This window comes from Tachypleus tridentatus, chromosome 4 (assembly GCF_004210375.1).
Source record: "Tachypleus tridentatus isolate NWPU-2018 chromosome 4, ASM421037v1, whole genome shotgun sequence".
Taxonomy (NCBI): Eukaryota; Metazoa; Arthropoda; class Merostomata; order Xiphosura; family Limulidae; genus Tachypleus; species Tachypleus tridentatus.
Window position 1 is genome coordinate 72,982,506 of NC_134828.1, and position 20,218 is coordinate 73,002,723.

General features: G+C 33.1%; 1 protein-coding gene across 1 annotated transcript in view; it reads left to right on the forward strand.

Moving 5' to 3' along the window:
* LOC143249427 (sperm-associated antigen 7 homolog) overlaps positions 1-20,218 on the forward strand; it is a 44,199-nt gene that overhangs the window by 14,168 nt on the left and 9,813 nt on the right. Inside the window, exons 4-6 of the mRNA XM_076499262.1 lie at positions 4,475-4,559; positions 8,267-8,356; positions 17,117-17,270. Of these exons, the coding sequence (XP_076355377.1) occupies positions 4,475-4,559; positions 8,267-8,356; positions 17,117-17,270 (329 nt within the window). The remainder of the gene's footprint in view (positions 1-4,474; positions 4,560-8,266; positions 8,357-17,116; positions 17,271-20,218) is intronic.

Sequence of the window (20,218 nt, forward strand, 5' to 3'; positions counted from 1 at the left end):
TTATATAGAGTAGTACTGCTAAGACATTTGCAGCTTGTTGCTTGTTTCTGATTTTTTATTTTTCACATATCAATAACACAGACCTGCAAATTTAAACTTTGTAAGATTTGTTTTGGTTTTAATAATGGATTTCCCATGATTCAGCTGTGCATATTTCAAAAATAATGTTGATTTTTTATGTCACATAAGGATTTTTTACAAATAAAGAAAACTGGCATAGATCAAATTATTTCATTTACCACATTGAACATTTTTTATTATAATGTTTATTAACAAAAATACAGACAAACTGAAGAAAACAAAGAATACTGATGTCAAATGAACATTTATCCCAATTTTTGTGTGTGTGTCTCAAAACTACATATTGTGGTCTCTTTTTATGTATTGCATCTGGAGTATCTCATTTCAATGACCAGTGGTAATCAGCCATCATCTTGATGTTCCACCTTCCCTGATACCTCCTCTTAATGTCCCTGATGTCTTGATGAAATCTTTCCACTTGTTCTTTTCTGACATTTTCAAGAATTTCAGGGAAATAGTCAATATGAGAGTGCAATAAATTAACTTTCAAGCTCATATTATAACCCAACACTTTGAATTTATAAAGGATGTTATTGATAATATTCTCATAATTTGGATCCTTATTGTGCCCTAAAATTTGTCAATAACATCTTCAAAGGAAATCCATGCTTCTTTTTCAATTTTCCTTATTTTCCTTTTGAACCATTCATCCAAAGTCAGTTTGCTAATCTGAAACCCAATAAAAATTCAATCTTTTATGTTTAACTTGTGAAAGAACTGGGAATTGTCCACATGGATACCTGAAATAGTTGCCATCTTTATCTAAGGCCTTTACAAAATGCTTCATCAAGCCCAGTTTTATGTTAAGTGGAAGTAATAGGATTTTCTTTATATTAACCAAACTCTCATGTTCAGTGTTTTTTTTACCCTGGTATCACACTGACTCTGTGTAGCCATTGCTTCTTTATTCAGTGCTGATTTTCATGCTCTGCTGTTCCAGTTATGCAAAAAACATGGAACTTCATACAACCAGATTGTTGACCCAACAACATACCAAGGACTTTTAAGTGTCCTCAGAGTAACCAACCATGTTCTTTGTATTTGACCTTATTCAGAAGTTCAAGGTTTCAATACATTTCCTTCAAGTGAACTGAATAAGCAGTAGTAACAAATGCATATATGTTATCATTGTGAAGGAGAACACTTGAAAGAATCAATGAACTATTGCCACTCACTTGTTTCATAGACTGCAGTATTGTAACAATAAGTTAGTGAACCTTCTTGTGTATGGTATAAATTCTTTTTCAAGATTTCTTCACTGGTAAAATGATTTCTTTGGAGAAAATAAGTTCTTAGCCCAAAGCCTGGACTTCAAAACCTATGAAGAAGCTTTTGAAAGGTCCAAATCTCTCACCATATGACCATCTTGAAAGGCAATCCATGCGTTTCTTTCAACTTTTTCATTACCCTTTCGAACTGTTCATTCAAAGACAACTTGCTAATACGAGTCCTAATTTTCCACACATATAACAGCATATGTTTGGGTCATTAACTAACCTCTTGTTGCCATAGCAACAACTAAATAATACAAAAACAATGTAAAAGTGTATGTATAAACAAACATTATCCAGAAATTACATATCATGTGACCTGTTAACTGTTTATATACTGGCGTTGTGTTTCTCATGAATTCTAGGATGATTGATAAGACTCACATCATGATTGGTCTAAAGAAATTTATAATCAGTAGTTGTCAGTACTTTAAGCATCACGAAATGTGGCCTAATTTCAATGAAAGTGATTCACTTATGTAAAGATACATGTGATCTTTTGTGAAAAATCTGTATGTGATGGAGAAAAAACAGATACCAATGATGTAGATGAAAGTTGCTAAGTCTTAGTAATATACTCACTTAGTTTTTGACTGATCTATTGTTCTTAGAACTATTCTTTACAGGTACAAAACATAGTTTCCTCATACCTCTTTATGCTACTGTTTGTGTTCTCACCGCTTTGGCTCCACAGATGAATACCCTAACTAACTAACTTTTTTGTATGAGCCAATGGACATCAAGAGTGAAGAGGCATTTTATTGAAGAGAATGTGTTTCTTCTTAGTGTTCTTAGGTCCAGGTTTTATATAAGACTGTTCTGCTTTACTCATTATTTCTTAATTGCAGTTATTTGCATATTTCTGGTTCCGGATTGTATTCAGATTCTGCTTGGCTACATCTTTGGTGTGATCCAGGTTAATACATTCCTGTTTTATAACCTACAATTTTGATTTAATATTAACTCTCTCCAGTTCTTGTCTCCTTTTCAGTTTGGGTATTCTGGTTATCAGATATTAGGAGGTGACTCTACCTTATTTGAATATTTCATTTTTGAAAGTAAAATGAATTTTGTATGGGTACTTATCTCTGAAATACATGCCTTCCCACAACAAGCAGAAATATGGTTTGCTGTCAGGCCTGCAGTTATGAAGTCTAGAATTAATACTGAAAAATAAAATGTAAGTAAGTTTTGATGTATGTCGAAAGACAAGTAGAGGATTAATTCTGTGTAAGTTGATGAATGTTCTGCATTGTTTTAAGGATATTAAGAACTTTAGTTACTTGATTACTGAAAGCAAAAGAACAAATCAACATGGAAAGCTGTGTTTCAGAGTAAGTACCTGTTTGAAATTATTTTAACCCTTTCAAAATAGGTTCAGTATAATATACCCAAAATAAGTATATATCCTGTAACTTTTGATGCAGTATGTGTACCTTCACAAAATTTGGTAGACATTTGGTAAAGATTGCAAGTTTTCCATGCGGAAAACAGTTTTTAATGGGGTATTTTTACTAAAGAATTTAGTTAAGTAAATAACAAGTCCATTTAATTACTAGTCTGAGTGTGATGTGATTTTCATTTTATGATTAAAAACTATTATTTGTTCCAAAAATCTCAAATATTATTTGAGTAATCTTTAAAACTTTCTGAAAACATTTCAAATGCTCATTTTTTGTGAAACTTTATACTTTGTCCATTATTTTCTCTACCATAACTGTATGAGATTTGTCAATTTTACTGACCATGTTAACCTACATACAGAAATAAGAAAAAATATAAATTATACTTTTTTTATTTTAGAATGACTATAGATTATAGCAAGAAAAGACAGGTGTTTAGTATAAATAGCTTAAATCTAATAACATTAAACATACATATATATATAATTTTATTATATTGGCCTTCTGATTATGCCTGGCTAACATTACACAACTTGCATTGATGTGGTGCATGTGCACTAATGTTACCATATCTACTAATACTATAAAACTGACCTCTAGTGACTTGTCTTGACTGTGCTTTAGTGGACCAGTATTTGGTAAAATACAATCCATTTTGAGTATTGTACATTATATACATATATAGATTGACTATTTACAAATAAGTTATTAAACTTATTTTGCTTAAAACCAAGAACAGTAAATAAGTATAGCAAACAGTTATTTTCTAGTTACAACAGTTGCTGTACTCATTCATTGCTTGCTGTAGGTTTGCTAAGCCTTTTGAAATTTCATGTGGAGGATGTGAAATTAAATAATTTTTTTAGGTTTTTATATGTACATTTGAATGCCCAAAAATCATAAAAAAACTATATTGATACAATAGGATCCCACTAATTTATCAAGCTTGGTAACTAAACTGTATTTTATATAAAAATGTATATAATTTTGAGCAGTCTAAAGATATAACCTATATGCTTGAAATCTTGGTTTGAAATCTTCCAAGCATTTCAAAATTGCTGAGAAAGCAACTAGAGGTGATGTTCTGAGCTTGTAACTGGTTATTCACATTTCATATATTGATGTAAGTGTGTATAAGGTACCATTTCCAGAAGTGGAAAAAGGTGAGAGGGGCCACTGTGTTGATTCAGTATATAAGTCATATCTCAACAAATAGAAAAGATGCAAGGTTATTATTTCATATTGTAGCTTGTTAATATCAGTAATTTGACTTTCTAATTTGTATTTTCACATCACAGACATCTAATTTAAACTAATGCTGCATTCAACATACCATGTGATAAAGAAAAATCAACATGTGGGTGTGTTTTGTTAATATTTACTTTTAAATTAAGAAATTAACCAATATGTATAACTAAAATTTGAATTATAACCTACAGTTTGATTCCAAACTTACAGACATAAATTCATAAAATAGTAGTCCAATAAAATATTCAATGCAAATCAACAGATGTTATGACATAACCTTTGACAAGTGAACCAGTCGTGATAGGGTTAATCCAACAAATGTAAAATATTACTCACTTTTTTTTCATTTCAAGCTTTGTTGTCTGATAACTGCATAAATTGTGAAATTTCTGGTTTTAGTTTTAACTTTTTTTTCTTGATTTATTAATTTTGTCTTTATAGTGCTTATGTATTTTTCATCATATTTTACAGTCATGATGTTGCTGACATTGCTGGACTTACTGCATTTTCCTTTGGAGAAGAGGAGGTTGACAGATATGTTATGTTGTTCAAAAAGGTATACTTAAGTTTATATATTTACTATTGTATAACCCATTGAGAAGGATGGAGCAAATACTACCACCCCTACTCTGTAATAAACTCTAAACTCACGTTTCATAACAAACTAAAATAAATACATTTTGAAGAATTAAGTTTAACAAACAAAGAGAAGTAAAGTGTAGTTAAGGCATCAAACATTGGTAAATTTCCTTCTGAACTAATCAAAATTAAGATTATTCATTAAACTGGTTTTTGACATATTCATAGAATAATTAATTATTGGTAAAAATCAGTTAGATTAACAATTTATAATATATATGAAAGCCAGTACATTTTGGTAACACTGCTCTCCAGTAATGGCTTTTATGTCCTGTTGCTTAGCAACAAAAATGTAACCTATTATTGGTGTTAGTCTGTGTACTGAAAATATAAAATGAAATGTATAGACAAAAAACCTGGAAAAATATTTGTTGATTTTTTAATTTAAAGTCTCCTCTGATTAAAAAGTCTTCTATTAACAGTGTTAGTGATATGATAGAAAATAATTCAGAAATGATACAAGCATAAACTTGAATCAGTATTTTTGCTTTCATTTTCAATTTTATGCACTTGACTCTAGGCTAGGTAATCTCACACTGTCTTTATTTTAGGCATATTATATCAACACTCACTACACCCATCATGGCACCCATCAGTAAACTTATAATGGGCAATCATTAGTCAAACTATTGTATCTGAATAAATGCATTTTGGTTTTTATTTACTCCTATTTACACACACACACACACACACACACACGTATGCATGTGCAATATATATACTAATTTACAAATGCCAGGATTATTGTGTGCTATCCAGAACAAGTAATAGTATTCAGTGATGTCGAGAAACCCACTTGTTGAGAAATTTATATGCAAAAATGGCTCGTTTGGGTTGAGAAAATATTTTACATAGAAGAGCGAACATAGTGAACCTGACGATGACCGAAGAAGGTCGAAACGTTGTTCGCTCTTCTATGTAAAATATTTTCTCAACCCAAACGAGCCGTTTTTGCATATAAAGTAATAGTATCACATGTAGTCATATGAAAGATGTCTTGAAAAGCATGATGACTATTAAGCAAGTGAATCAACATGATTATTTATAGGTATCAGATCAAACCACTTAGCTTTCAGTCCCATTTTGAGGGACAAAAAAAACAGAACTCTATTCATAAATACATTTTCACACTTGTACTAAAAAATTTAGTGGTGTAAACCTCCAGTTTTATTTTTGTCATTAGGAGGTCAGAGTGCACGTGGTTGGGTTAAAAGCACTATTTTAGTTTATTTACTGTGTTTGGTTCCCATTAGCTTGCAAAGTAGTTAGCTCTGAGGGTTGAACTTTGAAATAATAAATAAGTAGGCTAACCACAAATACTGTAATTTTCAAATCAATGGACCCACAAATTATAATTTAATAAAAACATAAACTGTGGTTTTTCTAAAGCATCTGAATTTTTCAGTATTTTAGACTTGCATAACTCAGTTAATATTAAAACTACTGGGCACCTGGAAACTGCATTGTAAATGCTCTACATGGAAGATATTTGGTATCTACGACTTTTCTGATGACTGAAAGAGGCATCACTGAAAACTGTCTCAGAAGTCAGGTGGATTACATTTTTATTAGCTTTCAGGGATGTCTCTATGTAAGTAAATGGAGTTTGAGTCATAAATATTCATACCTTGTACTTTAATTCAGTTAATTCACCAGACTTTTTACTATCATTTGGTAAGATGAGTTACAACAACTAATTTAATAAGGTAATCTGGAGACATATAATTGTTTTAATATTTCATTTTCCCAATAAGGGGTTGATGGTTGCTTGGAGGAGTCACCTTTTTAACTGCTCACAATATTATACAGTAGTGTATTGTCTGTCTATCAGTCATTCAGTAGACACTAGAATGACATCATGTTAGGGACTTTTAAAATTGCAATTTGTACTGTTGTAACATCAGTAAAACTTGTGCATCCATGAATCATGAGAAGATATGTGCACTCTGTAGGCTACTACACAGCATAAGACAAAAGCTTCAGGAATATAAAATAAAAATATTTATTCTTAATTTTGATTTTATTTACCATTGAAAAACAACAATTTTGAAATTAAATATTTTCTCTCAATATAACTGTTTATTAAAATATTTCTGTGAACAAATAAGTAACAAAAAATTGAAATTACTTTTTTCTTTATTTTTTCTCAGCATCAGGTGTAAGTGGTAATTGGTGAAAGGTTAACAAAAGCAGTAACTCTTTGGATTTTTAATGCTAAGTCAGAAGTTTAATTCCTCTAGGTGGATGTAACAGATAGCCAAATGTAACCTTGCTTGTAGAAAACACGCATGCACAATTTTTTAAAACGTGATCTTTTGTGTGCAGAAAATTGGATATTTTAGTTAAGTATTTCTACTAAAGATTTGTCTGTGAATTTATGAAGTCAAAGTATATTATGGTTGTGATTATATCTCATAATTCAATTTATGTAATTAATGCCAATGAGCTCTGTAAATAATGTTATAATTATTAATGAATTGCTGATATTACAGACAGCCAATAGAGTTATGTATTCCCTTATTTTTTTAACAAACAAATGTAGATAGTAGAACTTGCTGATATCATGAGACAGTTTTTAGTGGTGTCCTTTTCAGTTTTCAGAAAAGTGTTTAGGTATCAAATATCTTCCACACAGTTGTCAGTATATTTACTATTTAAGTTAAAGATTTAATCACTGATTGATTATCAGGTTTGTATAATTTACTGATACTTCTTAGTTTGAAATATTAAATTAGTTACTATTTTTTGTAAATACTTAGAAACAAATTATACATTTTTACTAGCTTAATTTAGGATGTTTTAAAAATTATGAAAATTTCCAAATTGGGCAAAATTTTTGAATTTTGATAAACATTACAAGCAGAATACACTACTGAAGTATATAAAAAATTCTAGATCTTTATGTACTATCAGGTTATAAACATGGTGGGAAATCTGTGTTTCATTTTCTTTTATTGGCAATTTGGAACCAGTGTACATGATTCTATAAGGTATATGTTAGCTTAAGTACTGAAATAATAGCATGTGTGTATTTATTTATTTCAATAAAAATCTTTTGTTGTCATTTATTTATTATAGTAAAAATGTATTTTATTACTTCTGGGATAGAATTAAATAAGGGTAGTTGTTAAACTTTCATAATGTATTGGGTGGCTGCTTAAGGATCTAGCTCAAGAATTTGAGTTGAATAGTGCTTTGTTAACATTTTGTTAAGAAGGATTTAAAGTTCTCAATTCTCAAAAAAACATGAAAGTTATTTTCTATGTAAAGATCCATGATATCTCATTAATGTTCATTTTGTATTAAATTCATGTACTGTCATCTTATGAGTTTTAATAGAATTATTCAAAATCTAACAAGTATTGTTAGAGGTAACTTTTAATTAAAATCCTGAGGTTGTTACTTTCAAATATTTTTCTATTTCACAGATCATCTTTATGTATAAATAAAATCTTTCATATGTTCAGGTTTGTTTGGTATAAAGTATTTATTGAAAGATCATGTAGAATGATATTTGATTTTTGTACTAAGTCTGTAGCAATATGGTGCAAAACTAATGCCATAAATAAAACCACGATTTATATAAGAAATCTAATTTTAATGGTAATGAATCCATGTTTATAGGAGTTTGCTCCTTCAGAAGATGAGCTTCAAGCATATCGTAGAGGTGAAGATTGGAATCCAGAGAAAGCTAAAGAAGTAGCAAGACAAAAAGTTAGTTTTATTATATCTTTTTATATCTGTTATTAAATCTTGGAAATATAAGTACAGTACATTCATTGTGGGGTTCAGAAAGTGAAGTTCCAGTTTTCTCTGTTTTAACTGGAACATGTCAGTAAATTGTATATGTGTAATAAGTATAATTACCTATCCACTGCATATGTATGTACATATCTGTTGAATTTAAATACTGGTTAACCTCTATTTTTGCAAAACTCCAACCAGGGTTTGGACAGGCCCTGAAAAGTTCTGGATAATTTTTAATTGAATTTTTAGGCCTGGACAGCCCTGGAAAAAGGATAATACATAAGAGACCTGTAAACCTAGAATGCCTTTATCATAATGTTCTTACCTTGAAATTCTTATATGTCTGTAAGGAAAAACCTTTCTTCTTTAGCCATGTATTTTAAGTTCTGTATTTCACATTTATCAACTTCTCTTGCCATAGTTACATATTGAAACATCAGCTTTATAATGATTTACAGGATTTCATGAATCAAAATATTTAATTTGCCTTAAACATTTTGATTCTTCAGGTAAAATGTAGATATAGATAATTAGGTGTTTAAATGATTGGATGTGGGAAGCAATATTGTTGTATTCTTCATATGAGTCAAACTAAAGTTTCATCATGAATACTTTGCCTAAACAACCTATCAAAGATTTTTCAGGTTAATAACTTGTGCATTTAGATCTTGATGTTACTTTGAGCATTCACAAGTGTAACAGAATTGTTGCCATGCCTTAATGTTTCAGCAACAGATTCTTAGTTTAACCATTACTGTTGTTCAGATACCATTGAAGTAATACTAGTCAACAGAAGTTAAAAAGAAAAAGTAGATTATCACATATTTTAATGTATAAAATATTTAAATAGTTAGTCAGTGTCACTGCAGAAGCCAAGAAAGTTCTTTATTCCAAATTACAACAATCAGTGAGCTTCATGTATTTTAGTATTGTGAAATTGGGAGTTGTATATGTAATATTTTTCATTGTACCTTTTGTTCTTTTTATCAAATGTATTATTACACAAGGGTTTTGAAGGATGTAAAGTATTGGATATGAGAGCCAGTTCCTGCTATTTTTTTTGTAAGTCCTTGAATGGTGGAAAGGTGCCAAAGGATTGAAAGTTAACCAATGTCACTCCTCTTTTCAGGGAAGGGAATAAAAATTGTTCCCCATTAATTACAGGTGTCTTAATTGTACACCAGTTGTAGGAAATGTTTTGGAAAGTCTGATAAAAAGTAGTTTGCAAAATCATTTAACAAAATTTAGAATTCTGTTGGATAATCAATATGGTTTCACTAAGGGAAAATCTTGCCTTGCAGATCTTTTGATATTTTTTGAAAACACTACTTCTTATGTAGATAACGGTAAGGGTGTAGATTTGGTGTATCTAGATTTGCAGAAAGCATTTGACAAGGTGCCACACAAAAGGCTTGTAAAGAATTGTGTATTTGTGGGCGATAAGTTAGCTGGTTGGATAGAAGAGTAACTGGGTGGAAAAAGCAGAGAGTTGTTTTGAACAGAGTTCAGTCAAACTGGATTAATGTTACAAGTGTGGTATCACAGGATTCAGTCTTTGCTAATTTTGGTTCAGATTAATAATATAGATGAAAGGATGGTCAATAAGTTTTTAAATTTGCTAATAATATTTAAGTTTTTGTGGTTGCTAGATATGAAGAGAATACAATTTATTTGCAATAGTATTCAGATCATTTAGTGAGTTAGGTAAATAAATGGAAAGATGAATGCAAAATAATTGCTGTTGGTTACCATAATTTGAATTATGTGCATTATTTGGATGGGAATAACCTCTACAGTGTCATGAAAGAAAAGCATCTTGGTGTAATGGTTGATCAGCTATCCAAATGGTGTGCTTGTTGCTAGTGGTAGAACAAAATGTAAAGAGGTTATAACTTCATTGTATAGGTCACTGGTGAGACCACACCTGGAGTATTGTGTGTTCAGTTTTAAGCTGCTTGCCTTAGGAAAGATGTTGAGTTGTTGGAAAGGGTTTAGAGAAGATCTACTAAAATAGTGCTTGGGATGAATGGGTTATCATATGAGGAGAAATTAAGAACTCCAAAATTTTTTATTGAAAAACAAAAGTTAGAGGGTATCTGATTAAAATGTTTAAACTTGTAAAGGAAATTGATAGTGTTAATTTGTCATCTTTTTTCACACTTAACAACAAGAGCAGTAGAATTAGGGGAACACACAAAAAAATTTTGTCAAGGTGAGAGCCCTCTTCAGCTAAGACAGTTTTATTTTTCTAACAAATGGTTGACCTTTGGAATAGATTGCCTTCAACTGTTGTGGAGGCAGTAGGTTTAAGTGGGTAAAGAGAAGGTTTGATAACTATATGAATGACAAATGCTAGATTTAAGATTTCCTTTCTTATTTATTTAACTCATTCAATCCAGCAGGCTTAAATCATAATTTAAGTGCAGTTTAAAACAAAAAGTAATATTCATTTTTTTTCTTCATACCATGTAAGAGAGTGTGTTTTTGTGATTCTAAAAATATACATCAGCACCTTCTGAAATGCTTTTCAGGTTACAAATACTGGATTGTTTTATTGCCAGACGTATGACCAACTCAATCTGCTTAAACAGTAGATACATACCCTTCATTGCTTTTTACCTTATTATTTATCATTTGTATGTTTATTGTATAAGGACACCCTTATATTTATACAATGAAATCTAGAATTTAACATTTCGTGCACAAGAAATCTAATATTTACTCAAAACAAATGTATTTTCTGTAATCTTACCTTTTGCAGTTGACATACACAGTTTCTTTTTGTTTACAATAATTTTATCATTGCTATGTCTTGTATTTGGGAGAATGTGTTACAATTACTAATTCATCTTCATAATTTCTTAAAATATTTGTAAAAAATAATAACTAAGGTGTTCATATATATTTATGTATTGTATGTACAGTATTTTGTGTAATCTCATTCTTCTCATGCAACAGGTAAACATTTTATTTTCAAGGAAACATTTGGTAATTGAAAGACATTGTTTTAATTACTCATTATATCCAAAATTTGAACCTGTAAGAAATTAGATACTTGTACATTATGTACATCTGGTAATCATACTCTCCTTGATGCAGTATTCACAGAATATATTTTACTATGTATCATGTTTGATGTATGAAAGATTAATAATTCTTCATTTTTTATAATGTCAGAATCTGTTTTCAAGAAATTGGTTGTTACTGCACATTTTCATGAAACTAACTTGTTCAGTAAACTCTCAAGAGTGTGATACTTCTTAAAACATGGGACTAAAAACAAAGGCACATCATCTCAACATCTATAAGGAGTCCTTTGTTCATTTCTGTGTCTTCTTGTAGTATGAGAGCAAACATGACACCACTGATGGACTTTGGGACACCTTCCTTTGCTGGAATTAGGTCCATGATATGTTTTTCAACTAATATAGATTCTTGCTGACATTCAACATGTCTCAGATGTAGTATTGGTCGTGTAATATCTGGTAGTCATTTGATGTAGAGTTGCCATATTAAACTCGAGCAAAGCTGGTTCATTACCAGTTTTTACTGAGTATATGTTGAATGAATTCAGTACTGACATGTTTAGGATATAACAAAAATGTTTGATGTCCCACTTTGAAATTTTTTTAACCACACAGTAAGCAAGTCACACTTATCAAAAATTCTCCTTATTGTCATTGTATTCTAACATGTGAGCAGGCTTCTTAACTTTTTAACCAGATTGGATTGACCTCTCACTTTCAATCATATTATCTTAGTGAATGGTAGAAACCATATGCATAGCTCTGTTGTCATGCTGTTTCATACATGAAATGCTATTACAGTTCCAAGACACTACTTTATCATTTTATGTTCAGTAGTCCTGACCCTGACATGAAGTTACAGTTTGTTTGCACTGTTCCTCATGCACCTGTATTTTGTTCTTGGATATAATGAAACAATTTTCAGGCTACTTTACCAATTATTACAGTATGTGTCCTTTACTAAGACAACCCTAAAACATTGTCTTTACTATGGAACCATAGGTGGCTAGTTCTTCATCTCACTATATTTTAGTGTGTTTTCCAGTATAAATACTAAAACTAAGAATATACTCACTTTCTACATAATACAGAACAAAGATTTACATATTAAAACAAGGTCAATCAAAAGGAATATATATTGCTTGAAATATTTCTTTCCTTTCCATGCCATCAGGCTCTCATCAATACATGAATTTTGGAATCCTTTAGAAGTTCCTACAAATATCATCAAACATGGCCTTACTTTCTGCAATTTATCATTGCCTGAAGGTTGGGTATTGTTGGAAAAATTTATGTCTAGACAAGTTCAATTCAAGCATTTCACTTGTGGTCCAGCAATCATTTATTCTATGTTTCTTACTGTGAGACATTATTATAATAATAATGTATAAAAATTCTCTACATTTCATATTTTGTAATATCATGGAATTGTCCTATCTGACTCTTGGGAGAAGTTCCTAGTTTTGTCTTCAAATAATAATGATAGCAATTTGTTTTATTTGTAATCATATTCACCAATTCATTATCAAGGAATGGAAATAATCCAGTTCCTTGTGATCTATCACTTGTCAAACCAGTTTGTTCTATCAAATGAAAAGTTTGTTGGCTTGACATTGCTGGCAAGCTACTCCCACATCTCTGACTGAGATAAGCCATGTCATTGCTGTATACCCCTTCATATGCTGGGTCTGGGCTCATCACTTTGACTACCATCACTAGATGGAAAGCTATCATCCTCTTCTGTGATTGCCTTTTCATCACCACACACTTGAATATCACTTGATTCACTGTTGCTCTCTGACTCCAGTGCATCAAGCATATTTATATATTAATTATTGTTACTTACTCACTGTTTTAGCAGTGCAGACATGTTCGTCATGTAGTTATTGTACATTGAACTTAAGCATCTTGTTGGTTACTGAAGGGCTGAGTGGAAAACATTGAAGAAAACCAAATCTCAACATCAAGTGGGATGCCAATAAATACTTTCCAACTCATTTTACTTCCATATACAGCATACATGGCAATTTTGAATGATAATGGGAAACATTTCCTCCAATCATAGTGTGGGAAGGCTGGAGCACTGGGAGATATATGTTTCTACTGCACTGCTTTTTGTAGATCAGGTGTCTTTATGTTCTGGAAATTGGATAATTTCATTCTAGAAAGTCCTTCAAAAGTCCTGGAATTTTGCTGTTATTCAAGTGTATCAATACTATTCTAACATAACTGTTCAATCAGTTAATGTACTTCAATACATTTAAACAAATTCTGTAATAGGATTTAATAAATCCATCTGTATTTTTGGCAAAAGAAAAGGTTTTTATTGTGAAATACTTCACATTCTGTTCACTCAGTTATACATATTTTTAGGTGTATAGAATATATTTATTAAGAAAAAAAAAAGTTAAGGTACGATCTTGAGGAACTAACAACTTGTTGGTTGTACAGTTCTGATATTTGTATGTGTATGGTTTTTATTAACATGGATGTTTAATTTTATTTGACTTCACAAATATAAACAGTCAATTTATTATAAATCTCTTTGGGTGAAGACCACAAAAGATTATTTTGCACTCTATTCATTTTCCTGTCTCATCTGTTATACTCTAGGTGAAAGTTTTTGCCAGGTATCTATCACTTCTGCTGCTTCTTCCACCTTCTTAGCCATCAAAACTCAAGCAGAGTCACCTCTATCCTTTCGAGCTGATTGTCTCTATGACTATAATCATCCCTTTACATTGGTGGAACTCAAACTGGCCCTTCGTCTGTCTGGCAGTACGTTGGTTGGACCTGATGATATACACTATGAGATGCTTTGCCATCTATCTCCTGCCTTTCTTGCTATCCTTCTGATTGTTTTTAACTGGATCTGGCAGGGGTATGTTTTTCCTGATGCCTGGTGCCAGGCTATTGTCCTACCTTTCTCCAAGCCTGGGAAAGATCCCAAGATTCCTTCAAACTATCGTCTAATTGCTTTGAGCTGTCTCTGTAAGACCTTAAAGAGGATGGTCAATGCTCATCTTGTTTGGTTCCTCAAATCAAACAACCTCCTCTTGCCCACCCAGTGTGGGTTCCAAAGACAGCACTTTACCATGGACCACCAGATTCGACTTGAAATGTCAATCAGAGAAGCCTTTCTCAAATGACAACATCATTTATCAATATTCTTTGACATTGAGAAGGCTTATGATACAACATGGAGGTATGGCATTTAGTGAGACCTTCATATATATGGGTTACGTGGCCATTTGCCCATTTTTATTAAAAATTTTTTAATGGACAGGAGATTCTGAGTTTGTGTGGGTTCAACACATTCCTGTTCTTTTCTACAGGAACTTGGAGTCCCTCAGGGCTGTGTTCTGAATGTCACACTTTTTTGTATAAAAATTAATGCCATCACTGAACAACTCCCTCTCACTGTTGCAAATGGGCTATATATCGATGACTTTCACATCTCATGTCAGTCATCGAACATGAAGTATATTGAGTGGCAGCTTCAGACTGCCGTCAGTTGTTTACTGAAGTGAATCACATCAAATGGCTTTACCTTCTCTCCCACTAAAACTGTTTGTATGCACTTTTGCTGCCAACGGGGTATTCACCCTGATCCTGAACTCCATATCAGTGAAGTTGTGCCACCTGTGGTCTCTGAGACTAAGTTCTTGGGGCTTATTTTTGACTGTAAGCTGACCTTTATACCACACATTAAGCAGCTACAGGTCAAATGTACAAGAGCACTGAACATCCTCTGTGTCCTCTCTTCCACCACTTGGGGAGCAGATTGACATTCTATGCTAAAGATATATTGTGCTCTTATTCAATTGAACTTGACTATGGATCACTGGTCTATGGCTCTGCCAGACCCTCAGGCCTTAAATATGCTTGACCCTATTCATCATCAAGGACTTTGGCTCTGAACTGGGGCTTTCCGCACTTCCCCTGTTCAGAGCTTATACATAGAGTCTCATGAACCTTTGCACCTCTGGCGTTTGCAACTGTCTTTACTATATGCTTCGAAACTTCATTCCTTACCAAAGCATCCCACCTGAGGTTGTGTTTTCATTCCTTGATGGGCCATGCTTTTACAGACCAGACGGTCTGCCATTGCTCCTTTTGGCCTTTGTATCCAACCAAAGTTGAATGAATTGAGTCTGTCCTTGGATAGCTTTGCTGTATCCACTGGTCAGTCCATCCCACCATGGCTTCTTACAGTCCTCAGTTGTGACCTGTCTTTAAGTTATCTGAGAAAAGTAGACTCTGCTATTTGCTGAACATCTTTCAAAGCATCCTTCCATTTCTATTTATACAGATGGTTCGAAATCAGGTGACTGTGTGGGCTCTGCCATGGTTTGTTGTGGTTCGGTGGTTGTGTGCAGAATCCCCTCTACAGCTTCTGTGTTCACTGCTGAACTGTATGCTAATTCTCTTGCCCTGGATCACATGGAAGCTTATCAGTACTCAAACTGCACGATCTATACTGACTCGCTTAGTTCTCTGCTGGCCCTGGAATCGCTTCACGTTGGTTCACACCCTGTTCTCACTGATATTCAAAACCGACTGGCCCATTTCTCTTTAACATCTACTTCTATCCAGTTTTTCTGGATACCAGGCCATGTTGGTATTCCCGGGAATGAGTTTGCTTACACTGCTGCTAAGTGTATCTGCTCTGGCACTGTCACTGCTGTGCCTGTCCCATACATGGACTATGGTCCTGTATTCAAAGCTCGGCTCCGTGCCAGTTGGCAGTCGACTTGGAGTGAGCAAGGTGAAAACAAGCTTTTCCAAATAAAACCCTGTATTAGACTTTGGCTGTCTTGCTTCCATAAGGATCAGAAAGAGGAAGTTGTTCTAACTAGATTATGCATTGGTCACAATTTTTTAAGTCATCGTTTTCTTTTATCTGGAACTGATGCACCAGTGTGTAGTTTGTGTAACACTTATCACAATGAGCCATTTTGCTTTCTTGTCATTGTTACGATTCACAATGACGGCACCATTTTAAGCATGTTCTGTCCCAAAGTTTGTCCATAACGTTAGAAAGTATTATTGGTGATGGTGACATTGTCCACTTTGGTAATGTTTTTAGTTTTTTTAAAGGCCATTAATATTTTTAATGCTATTTGAGTTTTTTAACTTATACATTACACCTTTTTAATGTGGCTCCCTTTTAAAAATCACAGTTCATCTAGTTCAATTTGAAATTAGAAACTGACAGTAACATTAAGTAACTCAAAACCAGAACTGGAAAGGCTAACTTCAGGTGGCTGATGGTGGTTTTTGTACTTATCTGTTAGTTTTCCTGGCTAGTTATGATTATTACAGTTACGCTACAGAAAGTCCTTTACAATTTGAATTACTGTAGTTTTTCTCTTGACGTTGTAGACTAGATGTAAACATTGGTTTTGTGCTATTTATTTATTTTTTAACTGTTTTGTTTTACCTTAATTTCCTTTTATGAATTTTACTAAATTTACTTTTAACTTTTTACCAGAAATTTGGTGCAGATAGCCTAGCTGCTTTGTGCCATAAAACATTAAATCAACCAAAACCAACCAACCAACTTGTCATCAACTGAAATATACTAGTAGTTTATATGAGAAACTGGAATGGAACGTGAAGTGTCAGCTTGGTGTTTTATGAGGAATTAATGTTCCATGTTTTATTTTTAACTGATTGTGGGTGCTTCTATGTTTTTTAGGAACTTGCAAAAAAAGAAGCAGAAGAAAATGAAAAACGTTCCAAGGAACAAGCTGTGTGTTCAAGGTATCAAAAGAGAAATGAAAAACGACTAGGTAAAGAAGCTGCCAAAGATGCTGAAAAAATTATTTTTACAAATAGGCAGTTTGGTTTTGGTAAGTTAATTTTTTTCAGTTTATTCTTAAAACTGTATTACTTCTTGAAAGAGGTCAAATTTAATTCAAGAACCTAAAAATAACATTTGAGATAAATAATAAGCATTACAATATTTCTTGTTATTTAGAGGTTTTTAATTTTTTGCTTGTTATTCAGTCAGGTGTTATTCCTGTTTTATCTTGTTACTTCCCAAAAACCTTGGTTTAAAAATTGTTTAATGTGTATCCTATATTGTGACACAAAGTTAGTGTCTTACGTTCAAAATTTTATTGAACTACTTTTTGTTTACATTATACCAATTAGTATAGCATAAACTTTTAGCTAATAATCCATATTTTAATGGTATATAGGTTTAAAGTTCTTAATTCTATAAGGAAATATGAAAAAAAGTTCTGTTTTACCCTAGTGTGACATGTGACACGTTTGCTTTAGGCACCTTGTCTTTTGTTTTTTTTCACCACTGTTTTGAAAGAGTAAGAACTTAAATGTAAATTACACAATGTAGAATTATTATTGCTCAGACAAATCATAATTTTTGTAGCCTTCAGTTTGGTTACAGAGCTATCAATAGAAAATCATACCCTTCCTGGTAACATCCTTTCTTTCAGGTTGTGTTAATAGTTTTTTTTCTACATTCAGTTATATATTACTTATAACTGATGTATTGTATAACATTGTGTTTTGAATAGGTAATAGTCAATTTCACTCACCATCCAAGCAATCTTCTAGTGAGAAATCTAATAACTGGTTGGGAGCACTGCTGGTTGCCTGTGCCACTCACTGACTGGGAGATTAGCCATGGTCAGTGCCACCCAACCCAAGTGCCCTGGTGTAAATTGGACCAACCATCTGGCTCTGTTTCACCCCTTTTTTGAAACTCTATCTTACTGTCCTTAGTTCACTATTTTTTAATTACTGCATGGAAGCAGTAACTGCTTGCATTGTTCAAGCAGCTGTTCATTCTACACCTAGAACCTTGACATATTTCCCTTGACATATTTCCCATAATATCCTCATTTATTGTGGTCTCCAACCTGCTAGCAGGATCACTAGGCTCAAAAATGGGCCTAGGATAAATTTAGTAGGTATCCCCCTTTTTCAAACTTTATTTCTTTCCAGCAAGCTCATGCTCATGCATGGCAAGTTGGATGGCAGAGCCAAAAGGAATCTTGGATTAAGTTTACAATTAGCATATATTCTACCACCAGTTCCAAAGTCATATGAAACAAGATTTGGAAGGTCAGTGCAAAGTATTCTTCCCATCCCCTGTCCATCTTGATCGTCAATGGCCAGGAAGTTGTTGATGTATAGGGCATTGCTGATACTCTTGGCAAGAACTTTTATTTTTCCAGCAGTTCTGTCCCTTTCTTGCTTTCTTTGCCATCAAGTTTCTGGCACAGTGATTGCCTCTTTTCTTTGCAGCAGATTGTCTCTGTGACTATAATTGCTCCTTTATACTGGTAAAACTCAAGCTCACTCTTCTTCAATTTAGCAGTAAATTGGTTAGACCTGATGTTGTTTACTATGAGAGGCTCCACCATCTCTGACCTACCTCTTTTACTATCCTTTTGGTTGTTTTAAACCAGATCTGGCAGGAGAATGTTTTTCCTGATGTTTGGTGCCAGGATATTGTTCTCCCTTTCTCTAACCCTGGGAATTTCCCAAGAGTTCTTCTAATTGTTGTCCAATTGCATTGATTAGCTGTCTCTGTATGGCTTTTGAGAGGATGGTTAATGCTGATCTGCTTTGGTTCCTTGAACCAAACAACATCCTCTTTCTCACCTAATGTGAGTTCCATTGTGGTCCACCTGAATATATTCAGCCTTAATCGGGGAAGTCTTTCTCAAGAGTGACTATCTTGTTTGTTACTTTGTTCTTTGACTTTGAGATGGCTTATGACACTATATGAAGGCATTTTGTGGGATCTCCACTCATGGGTTGCATGGCTTTTTACCCATTTTTATTTAGAACTGTTTACTGGGCAAGCAATTCTAAGCCTATATGAGTTTTACCCTTTTGCATACTTTTACACAGGAACATGGAGTCCCTCAGGGCCATATCTTGAGTGCAGAACATTTTAGCATTATGATTAATGCTTGAGATTGCCCTTAATCACTTGTTGAAGTGGACAAACAGCAAACAGTTTTACCTTTTTTTTCTCCCAAGCTGTTTGCATGCAATTTTGCAACCAATGGGGTATACACCTGATCTCAAGCTCCATCTTGGTTGTTGATGTTCTTCGCATAGTCCATGAGGTAATGTTCTTGAGACTTCTCTTTGACTGTAAGCTGACTTTCATTCCTCACATCAAGCAGCTGTGTGTCAAGTTTATGATGGCCCTAAACATTCTGTGTATCCTCTATTACACCTTTTGGGGAGCAGATTGATATTCTGTGCTCAGGTTCTATTGAACCTTCATTTGCTCCAAACTTGTCTATGAGTCTCTGGTCTGTGGTTCTGCAAAAACCTTGATCTTGAAGATGCTGAGCCCATTCACCATTTGGAGCTTTGGCTGTGACAGGAGCTTTCCATGTTTCTGCAACATAGTCTCTGTACATTGAGCCTCATTAAGCACCTTTTCACATATGCCATTTGCAACTTTCTTCGCAGTATTCCATTAAACTTCAGTTATTACCACAGCATTCTGACTGAGATTGTCTTTCTTCCTCAGTTGGCTATGCTCTTTCAAAATTGACAGTCTGTCATTCTTCATTTTAGCCTTTGTATACAGGTATAGCTGGCTGAATTAGGTGTGTCATTAGATGATGATAATGTTTCCATTGATCAGCCCATCCTCCCATGTCTCATTACCATCCCCATCTGTGATTTTTCTTTGAGTCATCTGAGGAAGGCAGATACTCCCAATTGGACATACTGTCTTCTCTTTCCCAAACATTTTTTTGATCTGTTCTTCCATTCCCATTTTTACAGATGGTTTGAAATTGGG